Here is a 19,289-nt window from a genome sequence, read left to right as displayed (position 1 = left end):
AAATAAAAACAACTTCTCACAACCAACCTCCCAATGCCCAGCCAGTCCCTGAGCAGCAACCGCCCCCCCAACCTTCCCTCTAGTTGTATTGCTGAGCGTGACGTCATGCGGTATGGAATACCCTTTTGGTCAAGTTGGGGTCAGCTGTCCCTGCTGTGTGCCCTCCCAACTTCTTGTGCACTCCCAGTCTACCAGCTCGCAGGGTGGTGCGAGGAGTAGAAAAGGCCTTGACTCTGTGTAAGCACTACTCAACAATAATGAAAACATCCCTGTATTATCAACACTAGTTTCAGCACAAATCAAAAACATAGCCCCTTACCAGCTACTATGAAGAAAATTAACTGTATCCCAGACAAAACCATCACAATGGGATAAACGGCCACTGAGAATGATGGGTCTCAAATGTCACCAGAAGGGAGGACACAGGACAGTTTCTCTTGGAGAGCAGCAGATGAGCAATAGCCTCTTATGAGCGGTTGTTTTCCATAACAAGCTGATGACACGTGCTGGCAGACTGAACTGCATAGTGGTGCTCTCCGAGGGCAACAAACTCTTTGTTAGAGATTTTTCTGAAGAGCAACAGAGAATCCAACTCTTAAGATGTTGATGGGGTTTGGGTGCATCTCTGACAGATGCTCTTTCAAAATGCCCCATCTGGAAATCTATGCTGTTCCTTAACCAAAGAATCAAAAATGAGGCCGAGCTCTTGTCAAGGGTGAGACAGCATAAATGCCAATGTGGAAAGGATCTGGATACCAGGTTTTTTATTGAAGAATCAGTGACATTACAGCTTTTACCCTACTTAGTCTTTCTCACACTCACCCTCTGCCAGAATTTCATTCCCTAGGTCTCCCCTTCCCTGCAGCGAGGTCACTACTGGCCTGGGAAGGTTGGGCAGAAAGTCATGTTGGTTCCTTCTGTGATGCTGCTTGCACTTACCCATCTCAGGTGCCACTGGTCAAGGTCCCTGAGCATTCCCTGGCATTGATGTCCATGGCTTCCTCATCTCCGGGATCTTCCCCTATTTCTCAGACATCTCCCGAGGCCAGGATCTTCAGCTTCTTCTCTCTGGGTCCCCTTCTTCTTTCCGAGACCACTTCTTCCTTTCAGGAACTCATTTCTTGGCACCAGATTCCCTTTCTGGAAACCAAGCTCAAAGTTCCTCCAGTCTAAATAGCGTACGTGCATAGGAACAGTGCTTCCAACGTAGGTGGTTCTATGATTCTATGATCAGCTTCTTAACTAGTGGGTCAATCTCCTGTCTCTTTATTAATTGGAGGATTTGGAATACGTCACTTCTGTTTAGTCAAAGTTTTATCAGAATTACCAAGCAGCCCATGCTGGTTGCAGCTTGCAAGTAGCAGGCTGCTGTCTGAGGGTCAAGAGTTCAATTTCAGACATTCACCCATGCACATACACACAGTTATCTGCTGCCTGTTCGTGTTCACAATTTCAGCTATTTTTTGCCTATGACAGCTCCTAAATCTAAATATATGTAATGACCCAGCTCTCTCTTAGGGAGTTCCAGCTACATGCCAGTGCCTTCTGACACACTGATCTGCTGTTTTTTCTTCCTTCCTCTCCAAATCATGCCTCCAGTGACTTCCCACCAACAGCTCCTGTTGCACTGGAAATCACTTTGCTAAGAGCAAGGTTATCTGATGGATTTTGCTAGACTTTTGTTATAGGTTGTATCATTGTACAGGCCAGACAGTTGTAGCTACCAAACCTATTGCTACCTCTGTGGATTTTCTTATCTGTAATAGTGGTAACACAATTATGGTCAACGTTAATTAAGGCTTTTGGACAACAAACCACAAAGTCATGCTGGTGCAAACCACATGTGTAGATGAGAAAAGCAATGGCTTGAGTTGGCTTGGCTTGTTCGTATTTGAATCCAGGGTGAATTCAGATAATGCAAATACTCTCTAACCATGGACAGTTTGTGAGTGATGCGTTGAATTGTTCCTGTTGAGAGACAAAATCTTAGAAAACAAATTTTTGGTATTTTTGGTTTAATTATTTAAATATTTAGAAATAAAGGAAAATTTCAGTTTAATGTCCATATTTTTTTGCTCCCCAGATTGACTGCCCGGCAACTAATACTCTTTTTGCATTGCTGAGCTGAAGAAACTTCTGTAAAATCGTTTGACAGAAGTTTTTCGTATTCATTTAAACAATAATTGATGCCATGTGGAAGTGTACTTGTAGGTGTGCTTTAGGCAGCACTGCTATGTGTCAAGCACTAAATTCTCTCAAGTTGTAACAGTGAAGGCTGAGATTGCCTCTTTGAGCAGATGACAGCAGTAAACTGTGTTTTTCTGCCCAACCTGTGTGATTTCACTGAAATCAATAACTATTTCTGGAAAAAAGAAATTTAAAAAAACTTTCACTTGGGTTGAAAGGTTTCATTTGAATGTTTTTCCGCATTTACCGTTTCATTTTTTGTTTTCAAAACTGCTACGGAAAAGAAACTGAAACGCTTTTTGTTATAAAATGCGATTGTAAAATTCTGTAAAGAAGCAACACATTGTGACTAACTGTAAACATGGCTTCTCTGATCCCACCAAATTGGTATAACTGCATAGTTACTTATAGTGGTGCCCTGAATTACCCGTAGTCTGAGCAAATCATGCTGTCACTTACACCTGTAGCTTCTGATGAGGTCCTCCTCAGCTACATGTGATCCAAGGAAAAAAAAAGCTTTGGAGCAGAAGCTTGTGAGAGGCCAGATCCTGACCACACACTAGATTTTGGGTGGAGACACGTGTAGTTATCTTCTGTTGCTCCACTTCCCAGCTCCACCACTAGCTACTGTGAAATGGGCAAAAGAGGGAGGGAGAGGATTCGTGGCCATGGTAAGTCACACGTCAGCATTTCATGTGCGAGTCCCGTCGCTGCAGGCGCTGCCAGTCAGTCCGTGCTAACAAAGACCAGGAACAACACCGAGACATTGTGCTGATGAGGGAACGTTTTTACTACAGGAGGAAGGAGCCAAAAACCTCAGTAAGTTTGAAACAGCAGAAGGCCAGAGAGCAAATGGCTATTTACATATCAGGGGTTTTTTTTCAAACTAAACTTTGTATTGTCCTAATTGATTGCCCTAATCTTCTGGCACATAGCAGTCTCTCATTTGAAACCCATTGATGATGGAGCTTTGCAAGCAGCAGGCAATGTTAAAAGTCCATTAGTAGACCAGAGAGGATATTAAATCCCTTTACTGAGGGGAGACTGGTCTTTTGTTCTGTAACATTTTTCCCACATTTTCAGCAAGCCCAGAACCCTGCTCTTCATTTCACAGCATAGTTTACGTTCAGCTATTGTTTTTCTGTTTTTCAGCTCCTCTATCATAATGGTACAAGGCCCTTGTTTCAGCACATATAAGTGGCCTTACGAAATTCAACTGCTTTTTCAAAGTGTCTCAAAACACAAAAAAAGGCTGTAATTGTATGGCTTTTCATTTCAACACGTGTAAGAATGGAGGTACAAATAACCTGAGCCTGTGAACATGAAGATCTTGTTTGAAGTCTGACGTTACTGAACACACTATGTTTACTAATATTACTGAGAGCAAGATCAGTCATTGATCTCTGCTTGTCCTCCTTTGGGACACCACACCAGCTTTAATTTCTCCATGTTGCCATTCCCATTCAGCTCTGGCACCATCATCATCTCTGGAGCAGTTCAGCTTCATGTACCATAAGCAAGTCTATGCCTATCTTCTTTGAGCTATTTTCCTTCTCAACAAAGCAACCTGGTGCAAAGATCTACAAGCATAGGCTAAGCAGTCTAGAAAATTGTCTAGAAAAGTAGGTATTGTGATATCAGTGTCAGTTTGTTTACAGCAAAGAACGTTAGATATGGTTTATTGTGTTTGGTTTTTAGAGGACTGGGACTTTTTCTTTCAATATTTAGCTCTTAGTTTATTTATCATGGCATTCCAGCATCTTAATTAACATTTAGATGATCAAAAACCTAAGATGATATTTTAAGAAATATGGAGGTGGATAGTTCCTTTCAGGGACAGACATTTATAGCAAAGCTGCTGAATATGTGAAAAGTGTGTTGCAAAAAAACCTCTTGTGTCCAAATTTTTCAGCACAGGGCAGTGAGTTTCATTCTCTTCTACTCACCAGAATGAGAATCATTTTTGCACCAAAAGACAGGAAATGCCAATCTGCATTTTAAGTAAGTCTCATTGTTCCTGAACCAGAGAATAAAAGGTCTGGCAGTTTGGAAGTTCTTTGTCAAGGAGTTACAGAGTTGATTTGCAAGAAGAATAAAGGCATTTCCTCTTGCTGATATGTATGATTTAAAACCATGAAGTTAGAAAGGACTTTATCTTAGCAGGGATATTTTTCTCTGTAACAGCCTTCAAGAAAAACCTGCCTATTACTGCCTCAGTTTTTTCTCAGCATGTTGTTTCTAAAGAAAACTATATCACTAGGAAGTCAGTTCTAATTTTATGCACTGTTTTGTAGCCTGCCTACATGCAAGCCAACTTTTCTTGCTATTTAAACATCGGATATTGTTATGGGGAAATTGGGTGGGGTAGGCACTGAAACAGACAGATACCTCTCAGTGATATATAATCTAAAATGTATTAATTTGGCAGGACAGGTACCATGGTTGAATATCAAGTCCTATTCTACAGAACATAAGTATAAAAGTCCCAGCTTCTCCCCATACCCCGTTTGGTTTTGACTGACACAAGGTAGACTCAGGGGAACGGGGACTCCAGTAAGTCAAGGTGTCAGGTCCAGACCTGGCAGCTTGGTCCCAGATGGAGGGGTTCCTTCTCTAACTCCCACATGTTATTGGATGTCCCTGTACAATGTACCCCCGTCCCAAGGAGCTACTGATTTAACCTACCCACAACTCTGCACATTTTGAACCAAAAGATTTAACTGTAAAATAAAAAAAACACCCAAAACCCCTTTACTAAAGAGTAAAATCTTTGAAGTCAATCCCATGCTGCCGTTATTAATGAAAAATTGCCTAAATAAGTTTTTTGCCTAGTTTTCTCTGTGTGTGTTGAACTTTTTCATCCTACACATCTGTTATTCATGCATTTGCCACAGTGTTCACATGAGTGTAGACTATCTAGTCCGGTCAAAAGAGAAGGGTATCCGTAAAGTGCAATTTCATCTCCTTGAAAAAGGATAATGGATCCTTTTGAAACGTCAAAATGACAGTGACAAGGGCTGCCATAATACGTTTATCTGCAGGCCAATTAGGAACAATACGCAGCAGACCACAAAATCATTATGTCCTCTTTTTATTACTTTTTTGAACAATCCATTCAGTTGTGTATTTAGCAGAGGAAGGTGCAAAGGGAGGACTGGTAATAGTACAGGTAATTTTATCTGAGGTGTATCAGTGAATGCACCTGGCAACTGTGCACCCATCAACTTGAATTATCAGTCAGGCATCAGACAGGAATGACTTCCAGCTGTTGGCCATCTAGGGTGGCTGGGGAAATCTGGGTTCAGGCTTTGATCTATAGCTCACCTGATGGCCGGTTGAGGATCTGCACCTCTGTCCTCTCCACAATGTCAGCTGGGGCAGGTGAAGGGGTCCCAGCATCAGTTAGGAAAAAGAAGCAGGAGGGTATTACCGCAGAGAAAGGGGGCAATTCCTGAGGTGGTGCGTGGCACCTGGGGAGGCTGAAGGCCAAGGAAAGGCAAAAAAAGGGATGCCCAGCTCATCCTTCAAACTGCAATGATTTGGGGCAATTAGGCTCAAGATTTTTAACTTTAAAGGTATGGATGTTCTGCATAGAAAATGCCATTCTCTGATCTACTCACAGCTCCTGACTGAGGCAGAGCAGAAGGAGGAGGGTGAGCGCTTGTCCAGCAGTATCCAGCTGCAGGGGCAGGAAATAGCCATAGAGGAATTTTTAAAAATAGTCTCCCTTTTAGCGTCAGAGCTTTTACGCAAAGACAATTAATTATGAAGACGGGGATGGGAGAGGAGGTTGTGAATGGCTTAGAGATGACTGCATGGGCACCAGTGCCATTTCAGGGGCTTTTCTTTCTCCTTCTAAGGTGACCGCCTAAACCCTTCACTGCTAAAATACTGGCCCAGCTTGCTTAAAATTCTCTATTTCCCATAAATTCTGGCACGGAGACAGCTTTCTGGTGACAATTGCAAAAGTGCTTGGGGAGAAAGGGGCAAGAGACTCATTATTTTTATCAGCCTCCCGTGGCAGAAGTTGAAGTTCTATGGAAAATACGTAATTTTAAACGTATGTATTTATGAAAGTTTTAAATCAAAACAATTTCTTACTGGCACGTTCCTCTCAGCTGGAATGATAAAAAATAGTGGTTGGGTCATAGCTGAATTAGCTGGAGGTGACAGTCTCTGTGTGTCTCTTTCCATTCTTCTCTCTCTCTTTTATAGACCTGAATCTTTATCGTCTCTTTTTTTTTTTTTTTCACTTTAGCATAAGTGCTTAATACAGTTATCTTTATACAGTCAGCAAAACTTCATGTTGTTACCAACATTTGGGGTTTTCTTTCAAATTTCTCCAGGCTGTAAGGCACGTTCTCCCTCTCTAGCTATTAATCTTATATTGAGTCTTGAAACAACAGGCTAAAAGCACCAGCCAACAGCGCTGCGGCCATAGCTGTGCTGGCCAAGAGGGTGATAAAGGTTCCTTTCACAAGTGTGTGACAAACATAATTCTCATTTGCATTCCTTAGGATAAATGTCACTTTCCTGAAATGCACAGTAGTTACTAAATTACTTTTATAGGAAAGACAGACATAAAGACTTGGAATCAAATTCCGCCTTGTCTCTTCTGTCTCTCTCTGCCTCCAAATCTTTTCCATTCACCTATATTGAGGTGTTCTGTTTCCATTTAGGCTTCCTCCAAAAAAGGCTTAGATTTACAAAAGTGATGCAGTGTGTCCTTTTGGTAGTATTTCAGGTCAGATTATCAGAATAGTTTAAGATTCAATTTTCCATGGCCGTTCTGGAAAGCCTAGCCACTGGTTTAGATATTCAAATGGGAGCTGACACAGTCGTAGAGTATTTCTAGCAAGGTGTTATTAAACATGACCTGCTTCTCAAAACAACGTGTCCTTCCAGTGCCGGGTGTCTGGATGCATTAGCTGGTATTTGAAGAAAATGGCTGTGGCAGAACCTCATTTGTAAGTTTATTTAAGAGCTACTCAGGTATCCTGACACAAAATTTCCTCATTTTCTTCCAGTGAAACACTGTTTCTTTTGTCAGTTTTGGCTTTTTCATTTGGAAAAGGAATACCAACCTTTACAGACTACGAGATAATTAATAGATACACTAATAAATAGGATGCAGGGAACATACGTGCAAATATATGTGTGGTTTTGCCTATATGAATTTCATGACTACATTGACAGTTATGTTTATGGGCACTATGAGTCAGGTAAATATGTCCAGTACTTTCCATTCTAAACCCCCGGTTTTAGCAGCTTGCAATTTTTACAACTTAAACGCCAGCATCTGGGCCAAATAGTGCCATATTAGTGACACCTCTGACAGTTTTACCCCTTAGTCCCTCAAATGGGAGCCATCCCATGCAGGTTTTGGCAAACGTGTTCATATTGCAAGGTGTAGAGAGACAAAGATAGTGATCCCATAGGAACGCCCATGAGGCCATTAATCACCTTGTGTTTGGAATTAGATTAGTATGGTACTCAAGAGATGATGCTTCAGGACACACACTGATCAATGAAAGTCAAAAATGAAGTATTGGATAGAGCTGCCCATTCATTGAACACTGTCCACCCTGTTCAGTGAATGAAGTAGTGTGTCTTGAATAAAAATAGTGACAAATGCATCCCTAGATTGCAGTCAAAAAGTAACTGAGCAGAACCTTTGTTCTGGCGTGCTCAGCATTTAACAACTTGATTAAGTAACCTTAGTAAGGGTCTTTGGAGAAGATGGTGAGAGGGATGATTATTTTTGAAGGTAATAACAAAAAGTCCATCAAAGCTGTTAGTCTACTCCCCCTTTGAATGAAAACCAGAGAAAAAAAGTAGTTACGGTACTCCAAGTTTAGCTTAATTGCTAAGTCTTTAGTTCCTCTATTTCTGATCCACCACAAATTGAAATGATTCCAGATGGGCTAAGACATTTGAGTGAGTACTTTATAACAGTAGCTTCCGGCTGTGCTTTAAGATTAGCATAGGGGAATATCTGCTAAGGTAGGCTGCAATCAGGCTGTCGGCTATTTAGGGGGGCAGGAAGCAAACAAGAGAGTGATGGTCAGGCATGCAGGTCATCAGAGTATGTTCAGCAGAAGTCCCTGAGGAGAATGTTTTAGTATGCCAGGCTTCACTACTTCTGCAGGAATACTGCACCTTCCAGACACTGCTGTGGCCATCTCAAATGTGAACTTTCTCCTTACTCTTGCCCTTCCCCATGCTTCATAGAATCATGGAACTGTTAGAGTTGGAAGGGACCTTAAAGATCACCTAGTTCCAACCCCCCTGCCGTGGGCAGGGACACCTCCCACTAGATCAGGTTGCTCAGAGCCCCGTCCAGCTGGTCTTAAAAAATTCCAGGGATGGGGCTTCCACCAGCTCTCTGGGCAACCTGTTCCTGTGTCTCACCACCCTCATGGTAAAGAACTTCTTCCTAATGTCCAATCTGAATCGCCCCATCTCTAGTTTTAATCCATTCCCTCTAGTCTTACCATTACCCGACATCCTAAAAAGTCCCTCACCAGCTTTCTTGTAGGCCCCCTTAAGATACTGGTAGGCCACTATAAGGTCTCCTCGGAGCATTCTTTTCTCCAGACTGAACAACCCCAACTCTCTCAGTCTGTCCTCATAGGAGAGGTGCTCCAGCCCTCTGATCATCCTCGTGGCCCTTGTCTGGACACGTTCCAGCACATCCATATCTCTCTTGTAGTAGGGGCTCCAGAATTGGACGCAGTACTCCAGGTGGGGTCTCACGAGAGTGGAGTAAAGGGGGAGAATCACCTCGCTCGACCTGCTGGCCATGCTTCTCCTGATGCAGCCCAGGATATGATTGGCTTTCTGGGCTGCTAGTGCACACTGACGGCTCATGTTGAGCCTCTTGTCCACCAGCACCGCCAAGTCCTTTTCTTTGGGGCTGCTCTTAAGCCAGTCACTGCCCAGCCTATATCAGTGCTTGGGATTGCCCCAACCCAGATGGAGGACCTTGCACTTGGTCTTGTTGAACTTCATGAGGTTGGCATGGGCCTACCTCTCCAGCCTGTTGAGGTCCCTCTGGGTGGCATCCCTTCCCTCCAGTGTGTCAGCCACCCCACACAGCTTGGTGTTGTCAGCAAACTTGCTGAGGGTGCACTCTATGCCACTGTCCATGTTGCTGATGAAGGTGTTAAACAAGACCAGTCCTAGTACTGATCCTTGAGGGACTCCACTCGTCACTGGCCTCCACTTGGACATGGACCCATTGACAGCCACTCTTTGGGTGTGGCCATCAAGCCAGTTCTTTATCCACTGAATTGTGAGTCCATCAAACCCATATTTTATTCAATCTACAGAGAGATTAACCCCGTGTGAATAAGCACACCATAGAGGGGCTTTCAACTTCAAACAGATAAGTGATATGATACAAATTCCCCTCAAATAGTCTGCCCCATTGCAGAGTTGTTATTATTACTATTATTATAGTATTGTATAGTATTGTAGTAATAATAATATAGTATAGGCTGCCCAGAGAGGTTGTGGAGTCTCCTTCTCTGGAGATAGTTAAAACCCACCTGGACGCATTCCTGTCCAACCTCTCTTATATTGGCATGACTGTAGGACTCTCACTGTACTCACTCAGCCTTACATAACCTGTTTGCAAGATCTACGTTCTGCCTGCTTTTTCCCCATTTCAAACTACCAGGATGCCTTCCAAAACCAGCCACGTTCAGGCAGCTGCAAAGTCAACAAGCCTGCTTACACGGGAGACCGAAAGCTGATGCAATGGGTCAAACTCTGGTCTCATTTACACCTATATTGAGTGTGGATGTGTTCTTCTCCATAATGTGAGCTGTGGATGTGCCTCAGTTCTAGATCTCAGGAACTTCTGGGTCAGATGATACATTGCCGATATGTAGTTGTCTAATCTCTAGCATGCAGTTTTGAAATAGTTTAGCCACGATTCCCTGAGGAGGTTTGATTTACTGTAATGGAGATCAGAAACTGAAGAAGAAAGAACTATCCTGGGGAAAAAAGAAAATATGCCTTGTAGAAATGCCATTTTCAGAGCTTGAGGTACGGTAGTTAAGTGTAAATACAGAATAAATGCTGCTTCTTTAAGCCCTTTAGTTATTCCTCAGTGGGAGGCAGGGAGATACATGCAAATTATTTCCAAGCTGCCTAGTCCCACAGTAAACCAAGTAGTTAGAAATGACAATGAATTAAAGACTGAAGCTCTTGGTAGTTACAGGGAATTTCATTTTCGTTTACAAAGACTTCTTGTAGTGTGTGGCTGAAATACTTTTCCTCTCTTTGAAGCCGCTTCTTACCTACCCACAGTTAACAAGTGGCATTCAGCAATAGAAATATAGCGTTGATCTTTTGTAATTTATTGTCTTATTCATTTTCACATGACCGTAGTTTTCTGTTCTGAAGAAGTTGGGGTTTGATTTTTGAAAGTAGCACAGATACTTTGCATTCCTTTTGCCTGTCATTTGGGTGCACAGTTGTGTCGAGAACTGTGTATCTTCTGTGATCACGTGGTTATAACATGTAAGGACCAATATCCACCTTATGATGTTAACACTAAAATGGCTGTAAAAGTGTAACACAGACAGCAGAAAGGACTGTAAGAGTGACTGCCTTTTCAGATGAGTCTCAGGAGTAACTTGGCAAAGCAGGTAAGAGTTATGCCAGTACAGACCAGCCTGAGAGGAGGATTAGAGCCAGTGTAAGCACTGACAATAAATACGTGTTGTATAGGCAAAGCATGATGTCAGTTTCCTTTTTTTTCATTCTGCCCTATAAAATATAAAAACGTGGAGGAAGTCCTGTTTTCTTGCCGTGTCAGTCATTGACCATCAGGAAGGGTGATTCAGCATTTCAGCATCAGTAATGAAAGCACAAAGCCGCAGAAGTCACTACTGGTTTGAGCGTGTGTTATTGGAAAGAAACTATAACTGAAAAAATCCTCACAGCATAGTAATCCAAGTGCAACCATGCAGAAAAAAAAAATAATCAAACATCAAACAGGGACGTGTTCTTTTAGAAAATCCTGTGTTTACTAGAAAAAAAGACCCCAGGAATGAGGCTAGATGTCTGCACGTACCCGAGCAGCGAAGTGCCATGCGTCAGCTCAGCCGACAGGGGCTGGGCAAGCAACAAGCAGGGAGAAGGTGCTGACCCCACTGCATGGGAGTCCCTGAGGTGCCCCCCACACTCATCCCCATTCACTCCCCATCTCTCCAGCAGTCTCAGTAGGCAGGCGGGGAGGAGGTCAGTTCCCTGTCCTACAAGAAGCGCACAAGCGAAACGCCTGAGCTTGGCTTACTGCAGCCGCCCCCCCAGCTCCTCCAGCCTGCCTCTATCTATCTGGCTTGAAAGTGGCCACTTCAGGGACCTCTTCCCCTGAAAGTGGTCCTGTCAAGGCTCGGCTTTTGTCACCAACCTGATGAGCCCTTCCCTGAAGTGCTTCTTTCAGACCCAGCATTTCACTGAATGAAGTCAGTGGCACGTACATGGTGTTGACTACTCAAATAAACAAGAGCTACATGAGTACTTTCAGATGCAGGATCCTTGTGACTAATGTTCCTATCATGTCTGACTAATGAGGGCTGGTTAAAATGTCAAGAGTTTTTCGGGGTTTTTTTACTACCTTTTGTGTTACTCATTCTCACAGTAGATGATAATGAACTGACATGTTGTTTACTCATTCCATTTATACAGTCCTGGAGGGATAAAAGAGTTGCTACAGCTTAACTGCTTCTGTGTAGTTTAGGAAGTCTTATGGGTGTGTGAATAAGAGCGACTGTTCCTGCCTGGAAGCAAACAGACTTGGCTCTGTCATTTAAGAGTAGGTCCACATTGAAGATAATGCAAAACTACTGTTGCCCAAGTGGGAGAAGTCTATTTCTGTAAAGCAAAATTTCTCCTGGAGCTCCCCTACCTGCAGCGCTGAACTTTTCCGCTGCCAGTGAAGGAGAGCAAGGTCAGACCCATGGCATCCTCACTGCCGCACTCAGGGACGTGCAAGGAACCCTTCCTGCACCTCTGAGGACCGACCCAGGGAGGTGAGAGTAGCAGTCCCTGGGTGCATGGGTGGGCAATTGTAAGGGAGCTGTCTTAGCCCTCTCACGCACCCCTGGAGCTCACCCACAAAACCTGGCCCTCCACTGGTTGCCTGGCTCCCCAGGGCAGCTCCAGAATCTGGGTGCTCCTTCAGTGGCTCCCTCAGCCATGCATGGCTCTCATGCCAGGCTCTTTCAAAATCTCAAAGGCGTTTTGCTTGATGTTCACGAGGCAGAGCCATCACTGATAAGAGTATCATACAATAATCCAATACATATCTAAAAGAAGCAATAGCCTAGGGAAGGGCCTGGGGAGAAATGCCTAAAATGGAGAGGCTGTAAAGAAAATGCATATATAAATGTATAGAAAACAAAGTAGTCAAGGCGAAGAATGCTGTCAATATTTACTGCAACTGACCTCCCCATCAGTTCTTTCAGGTCATTCATTAAATGTATGGAAACTATTGATTTTGTCTAATTAAATCATTTCCGTGCATTTCACAGGGACAAACGCTAAGCACGGACTGCGCTGTAAGGCTTGTAAGATGAGCATCCACCACAAGTGTGCAGACAGTATTGGACAACAGCGTTGCATGGGCAAGCTGGTAAGTGAGCAGCTCAGGGCAGCAAGTGCAGTGGGAGGCACCAGCCTGTGCTGGAGCCACTTACTTTGTGTGCCTGACCCCCTGGCTGGCATTTATCTGGTGCACTAACAGAACTGACACGAGGTCACTTTACTGAGGTGGAAAAAGTAAAGTCAGGTGGTGCCCTGTTATCGATTTGGGCAGCTGCTACTACTCAAAAACCTGAACAAAAATGAAACACAAATCTGGTCTGCTTTGTGGATGCGAAAATGCAGCTATGTAATCCAAATTTAGCTAAATAATAAAATTAGTTCTCTTGATTTAAACTGTGCTTGCTGTGGTGTAAATCTCTCAAGGAATGCTATAAATTAGTCAAAATATTTCAATGGAGTTTAACAAAAGAAAAACCCTTCAAATTACATTTTGTTCTTTTTTTCCACTGTTACGGCTTGAAGAAAAACCATGATTAATCTTAAAAAGAAAACCAAACGATGTTTCACAGTGAGACGCTACAGAGTTTGAAGCAACCTCTCAGCAGGAGAGGCTGGGAGGAGACCTGCCCCTATATGGACACAGCACCTTAGCGCCAGGGTCACCTTCTGAGCAGCAAACTCTCGTTATTGGCAGACGCAGGACACTGTGTTTGGAAGGATTCTAACCCAACTTGATGACTTCTGTGGGAATACGGTACTTTTGGTTAGTCTTGGAAAAAGAACTTGGAAAAACGACCATTTGCAATATGAAAACTGAAGACACATATTCATGTTTCAGATGTTCTCAAATTTGTTGCAACCTGAAGGCACCAGCGACAAATACGAGCTAAAACAAAACAGTTTCACTGTGTTCAATGATGAAAAAATGCAAGCACTGCAAGCTAGAAAACCCACCTTTCACAGGGAAGATCTTTTTTCTCCAAGAGTATTCAGTGAAAGCTATTGTTGTTTATACACCTGAGGCAAAACTTTATGCATTTAAACCATAATAGTAGCCCTAGTGTGAGGCATTCTGGTATAGGAAGCTGGTCTGTGAAGAGATGAATGATCTCATTGCGAGCCTTGGACAAGACAAATACTAAATCACGTGAATTGTTTCACGCATTTCTTGATTGCAACCTCAGCTCTTGTGGTAACTAGTTTACAAAAGCAGAAAAATAGATGCCAACTTCACAGCAGGAAGTCACCAGCAAAGTCATGGGATTTTTATTAGCTCGTGTTATGTCTGAATCTAGTTTGGGGGCAAACAGAGGCTGGAGAGTCTGGAATTTATTCCTGTAAGAAACCAAATTTGTCAGTCCCCTCGTTCCTTCTCAATCTGTACTGCAGCTCATTAGTAAAAGAACTAGTTTTCTATGGGTTTTTTGATGTATGCTGAACATAGAAAATACACACATCTCCATGAGGCTTTTCCACTCCTCAATACGGCTGGAAGTTTTCACAAAGATTAGAAATCTGAGAGACCATCTGTAGATCCCTAATAACTTGAAGGGCATTTCCAAAGACTTAGTACCTTCATTTTGGGTACTCAGCCTTTGCCTGAGTTATTTGCTAGCTGAGACAGTAAATAGAGAGGTAACAGGAAATGTTTAACCTTCTAAGAATAGTTTTTAGCATGGCATTGGGCACTGTTATTGGCTATATTGTAGTATTCTTTAATGGTATAGCTTGAGTTGTTACAGTGCGTTTCTCTACAAATGTACATTGAGGGGACGTCTGGTCACAACTTGTGGAGTTTTTTTGACCTTACAAGACAAAAAAGCAGTGGAAGCTGCAGTCAGTCAGCAACAAATCTTAGAAAAACCTATAGAAAGGCTCTAAATTCCTTGGGTTTCACAAGTGCATACGTGGGAACATGAGGATTTGGAGTTAGGGTGGGAAAGGGTGGTTTAACAAATGCAAAACAATGCAAATTCACATTACATAAGAAGAAAGGGAGAGGGAAACTTCCCAGAACCTCTAATGATTCAGCACTTCTGCTGCAATTAATTAGTGCTGCTTTTGTGTACGACAGAAGAAAAAGGGGAGCTGAAAATGAGCCCCTCCTTCCACATAAATACTGGAAATTGTTTTTTTCCAGGAGAAAAATCAAATAACTCCCTGATCTCTAAATCCCACAGTGACTCAACAACAGGAGGCAAATTTCTAGCCTCGCCACACTATTACACCATTAGCCAAAGAGCTGAGGTTATTTCTGCTATGTCAGTCATGGCAGCAGTGCACTTCACTTGTTTTTGCTTTCTCTCCCTCCAGCCAAAGGGATTTCGACGGTACTACAGCTCACCACTACTCATTCATGAACAGTTTGGCTGCATCAAAGAAGTGATGCCTATTGGTAGGTTTTGATTGCTTTTCCGTTCAGTCTCCTTTTGGCAGTGCTCTGCAGCAGCAGCGGCAGACTTCCAGCCGTGGTATTTACCCTCAGCAGCCTTCCAGCTCCTTTCGGTGACTGGATGTCCTCCTACCATCTCAGGAAAGGAACCACTTCAAAGATACAAAGCTGGAAGAGGAGAGGGTGTGTTTATTGTGCGTTTCACTCAAAACCCCGTACATAAAACCTCTTAGCAATTACCCTGTTTCTAATAATAGCTACCTGAGATCAAGGTAGGAAATTAAAAGGGAAGAAACACTAGAATATGGAGGTGAAAATCTGAGCTGGGAAGAACCAGATAAAAGACAGAGAGATCAAAACAGCAGGAGTCATTCAAACCACTGGTCTGGCTTTTGAGTGGTGTTGCTAGGTTGCTGTCCTTTTCATCCACACTTCTTGCTTTCCTCATACGTTTCCTTATTGACCATGTCTACACATTGTCCGAGTATTTACAAGACCAGATTTTGCTCACCGTAATATCAAATTCCTGAAAAGAAACATTTTGAAATGGAGAAGTTGAGTTGATTCTGGAAAATATTTCTCCGCACCAGTACTCTTACCAGGCAAGCCTGGCAGTACAAAAAATGAAAGCCAAAACTAGGCAGTCAATTGAAAATGACTTGTCTGAGGACATTTACTTAGTTGTTTTCAGCAGTTTAAAAAAAAACAAAAAACAAAAAACAAAACACCAAAGCAGATTACATGGATTTCATCTAAGTTTCTCTTTCTAAAAAAATCCATCATTTTTTTGTGAGAATTGATAGAAAGATTTTTAACAAACTCTGGCTAAAAAATGAAGTGTGCTTTGCTCTCATAAAAATTCAAAATCCCATATATTTTCTCAGTATTTTGGCCAAAATTTCCCTCCTTCTACACAGTGCTACAAATGTACTGTATTCTACATATCTACTGCCCTGTGCCTCAAGGGAGGCTGAGGTCTAATAATGCAGTATGTAGAAGGGGATTTGAACTGAATTTGCTCGTGCCAATTGAAGACATCCCTTTCTCTGCCATGGGAGATGACTTTTGGGGCCAGCTATGAGGGAGACTGGGAATGAAAACTGAACAGACGTACGCCAGCAGGGGTGGTGGCCTTTCTGTCTACCCCTAGACTGAGCTGAGCAACCTGGAGCACATTCCCAACGGCAGGTACCTACTCACGCCTGCCTCCAGATCCCATATGGCCCCACAGCAGGGATGTCAGTACCTTTCAAGGAAGATCCAGGCCATCCTATTTATCCGCATGAACTGAGTAGGAGCACTGTGAGGGTAGATGGATAAAGGTGATGGCCCACCCATATCACAAGAAAGCTCAGAAACAACACAGGGTTTTTCCCTCAAGCATCTACTGTTGAGAGCAACAGGCAGCAAACATGGATTAAAGCCTCCTGGTACTTTGTCTTCCTTACCTTCAGTGTAGGCAGCATCAGTGATGTTTGGAGAAGGAGGATGGCAGGTGAAGAGAGACAAGGTGGGGACATGAAGAGCCTGTATGAAGGGAGTACGATCTTTATGGGAGCAGAAAGGCAGCAGAAAATCGCTAGCAAAATCCAATTCCACTGAGTTCATCAAATACTTTTTATCAGGGTAGTCTCTCAACTCGTGTCTAAGCCTACATCCCATGTTAGTAGACGCAGGTGTTTCTCCAAGTGGAGCAGGAACATGACCAGAAAGGTCTTCAAGGGATTAATGCATGTTTTGCTCCTTCTTTTGCAGCCTGTGGAAATAAGGTTGACCCTGTGTATGAAACTCTCCGCTTTGGGACTTCCTTAGCCCAGAAAACCAAAAAGGGCAGTTCTGGAAGTGGGTCTGACTCTCCCAACAGAAACTCAGTAAGTATCCCACATCTTTCTTCCATTTTGTTTCTGGAGGAACAACAGATATTCATTCACAGGAGTTTGTACCAGAGTTCACAAAACTTGTATTTCAAACTCAAAAAAAAAAGAATCTCACTCTCAGCTTACAAAATGAGACCAGAAAACACATTATTTTTGCAAACTCAGGTTTTAAGTATATTTTAGATGATTCTTGAAGAAAAGAAAAAAAAATACAAATTAAATTAATAATCTTTTATCCAATTGGGAAAGTAAATGAAATTCTTTTGATTTTGCATATCTGCGTAAAAGCGGAACAGAGATATTTAACTGCCATGCTGGAGCAGACGTATCCTGCCTGTTGTTGATGGTGAGCACTTATTCTTCATACAAGTGGTAACGACACTGCAACAAGGCAAGGGACTGGTACCTCCACCCCTGCCCAGTGTAGACTCAGAAGGGAGGCATCACAGATCTCCAAAACCCAAATAAAGGCAGGTGTGCTCAGCTTGTTGTATCCAGACAGGGAGATTTTCACCTCATGTTAGTCTTTGTCATTCACTCTCTCTGATCATAAAAGTCACTTTCTTCAGGACAGTGGCAGAAGAGCTGGAGATAGACAAGGCAAACGATAGTTCCCTTAGCCTTGCCTTTGCTAAATCCATACCTAGTTCAACAGTAACAATTGCCAATTTCTTGCTTACAGAAATTGTTGTTTCAACAGTACTGGGACCCATGAGATCAGGAGCTCATTCATGGTGTTGAAAGAACGTTTCATAGCCTTTCACCTCATAAACAGGCACTTAAGCCTATGCTTGAGGCTCTCTTTTTTTCCAAGACATCCTCCCCACTCTCTCCCCCCCCCGCAAAAAAAACCCAACCAAACAAACACCTGAATACACTGGAGGCTAAAGCTGTTTGTCATGTCTAAAAATCAGACACACGTTATCTGAAAATCTCTCCTTTTATTCCTCAGAATAAAAACCACTAGGCACAGAGACATAATGAGACTGGATCTCCAGGCCTCAGAACAAATACTTACATGTTTAATTTAAAGTTGTGCTAATATCTGTTTATGTTTGGTACAACGTTTCCCTGGCACTTAAATGCTCACTCACATGGCTGAACTGTAACCTCAGGTGGTAAACCTGGCCTCTAAGCAGATGTCCATTTGTGTCAGATGGGAAAGAAGACAGACAAATTTAAACAAGAACTGAGTGAAAGCTGCAAGGGAGTTATTAAATGACACATCCTCTATCCACCCTTGTTTGTGCCTTAAAAGGAATTTGGTAATTTCCATTCTTTTTTTAAAACACAAAGTGACTCTACCACCTGTCGCATTGTGATTACAGTTCTTTCTTTCAATTATTTAATTTACTTTGAAACAGAAGTTCTACAAATGTAATTATTGCTTTCTAAATCAATAAAGCATTCTGTTGAATTATGAATGACAACTCAGGCATAGAAATCACGAATGCTGTGTCAGCTTGCCCTAGGGAGCTGATCATAGCTAGGTGGGGTGTGGGTGTAGAATGAGGAACGCAAGTTCGTTATGGGAATTTCTCCAGGGTATTGAGGCTGAGAAAGAATATAACACGTGTCAGCATACAGAAAACAGAAAACATTAGAGAGCTGAATAAACAGGCATGTGAAACCATAACTTCTGCCAATGCGAGCCTGTGGATTGGGACAGGGATGAAAACATCAGCAGGCACATCCCTGATCCAAATGATGGGGCCATGGAGCTTTACAACTGTGATGTGTGTGCCAGGAGCAGGCACTGACCAGTGACCAGAGCAGGGACACGACACAGAGCCCTCAGGGCCCAGGTAAAAATGTGCCAGAGCATGTGAGCTAGCAGCACATGTGTAGTTAATAACGCAGAGGGGCTAACATCTTTCCCCAGTGGTCCTCACTTCTGTGCTGCTCTGCTCCTCTCAAAGCAGCTGTGAGGCTCACAGCAGCACAGGGGCTTTGCTGCAAGGCTGTGCCCCAGCCCTGGGACCTGGGGAGTGCTTCAAGGTTCTGCCATGTCACCAAACCAGGGGCACCAGGGACGTGGTGACACCGAAGATCCTACTTCATCTGGTAGGTGGTGCCCAAGCTGTCAAAAGGCTAGCTCTGGGTCAGAGCTGAAGGTAGTCAAAAGCAAAGGCGACTAGCCTAGGATCCGTGCCTTGCCTCTACAGCCATGAAGCTTCCAGCAGTTCATATCTCTGCTCAAAGTAGAGATAACTGCCTTCCTCTGAACTAGCCAAGGTATTTTTAATATGGCTGAGCAGTGTGGACGTACCCAC

The 19,289-nt window shown here is 43.0% G+C and overlaps 1 protein-coding gene across 1 annotated transcript in view; it reads left to right on the top strand.

Moving 5' to 3' along the window:
• The window catches only part of STAC (SH3 and cysteine rich domain), a 75,476-nt gene that overhangs the window by 34,077 nt on the left and 22,110 nt on the right, over nucleotides 1-19,289 (top strand). The window contains exons 3-5 of the mRNA XM_054193051.1: nucleotides 12,735-12,835; nucleotides 15,061-15,142; nucleotides 16,895-17,010. Of these exons, the coding sequence (XP_054049026.1) occupies nucleotides 12,735-12,835; nucleotides 15,061-15,142; nucleotides 16,895-17,010 (299 nt within the window). The remainder of the gene's footprint in view (nucleotides 1-12,734; nucleotides 12,836-15,060; nucleotides 15,143-16,894; nucleotides 17,011-19,289) is intronic.

This window comes from Rissa tridactyla, chromosome 2, assembly GCF_028500815.1.
Source record: "Rissa tridactyla isolate bRisTri1 chromosome 2, bRisTri1.patW.cur.20221130, whole genome shotgun sequence".
Taxonomy (NCBI): Eukaryota; Metazoa; Chordata; class Aves; order Charadriiformes; family Laridae; genus Rissa; species Rissa tridactyla.
The sequence above is the reverse complement of the archived record's forward strand: the minus strand, read 5'-3'. Positions and strand labels throughout refer to the sequence as shown.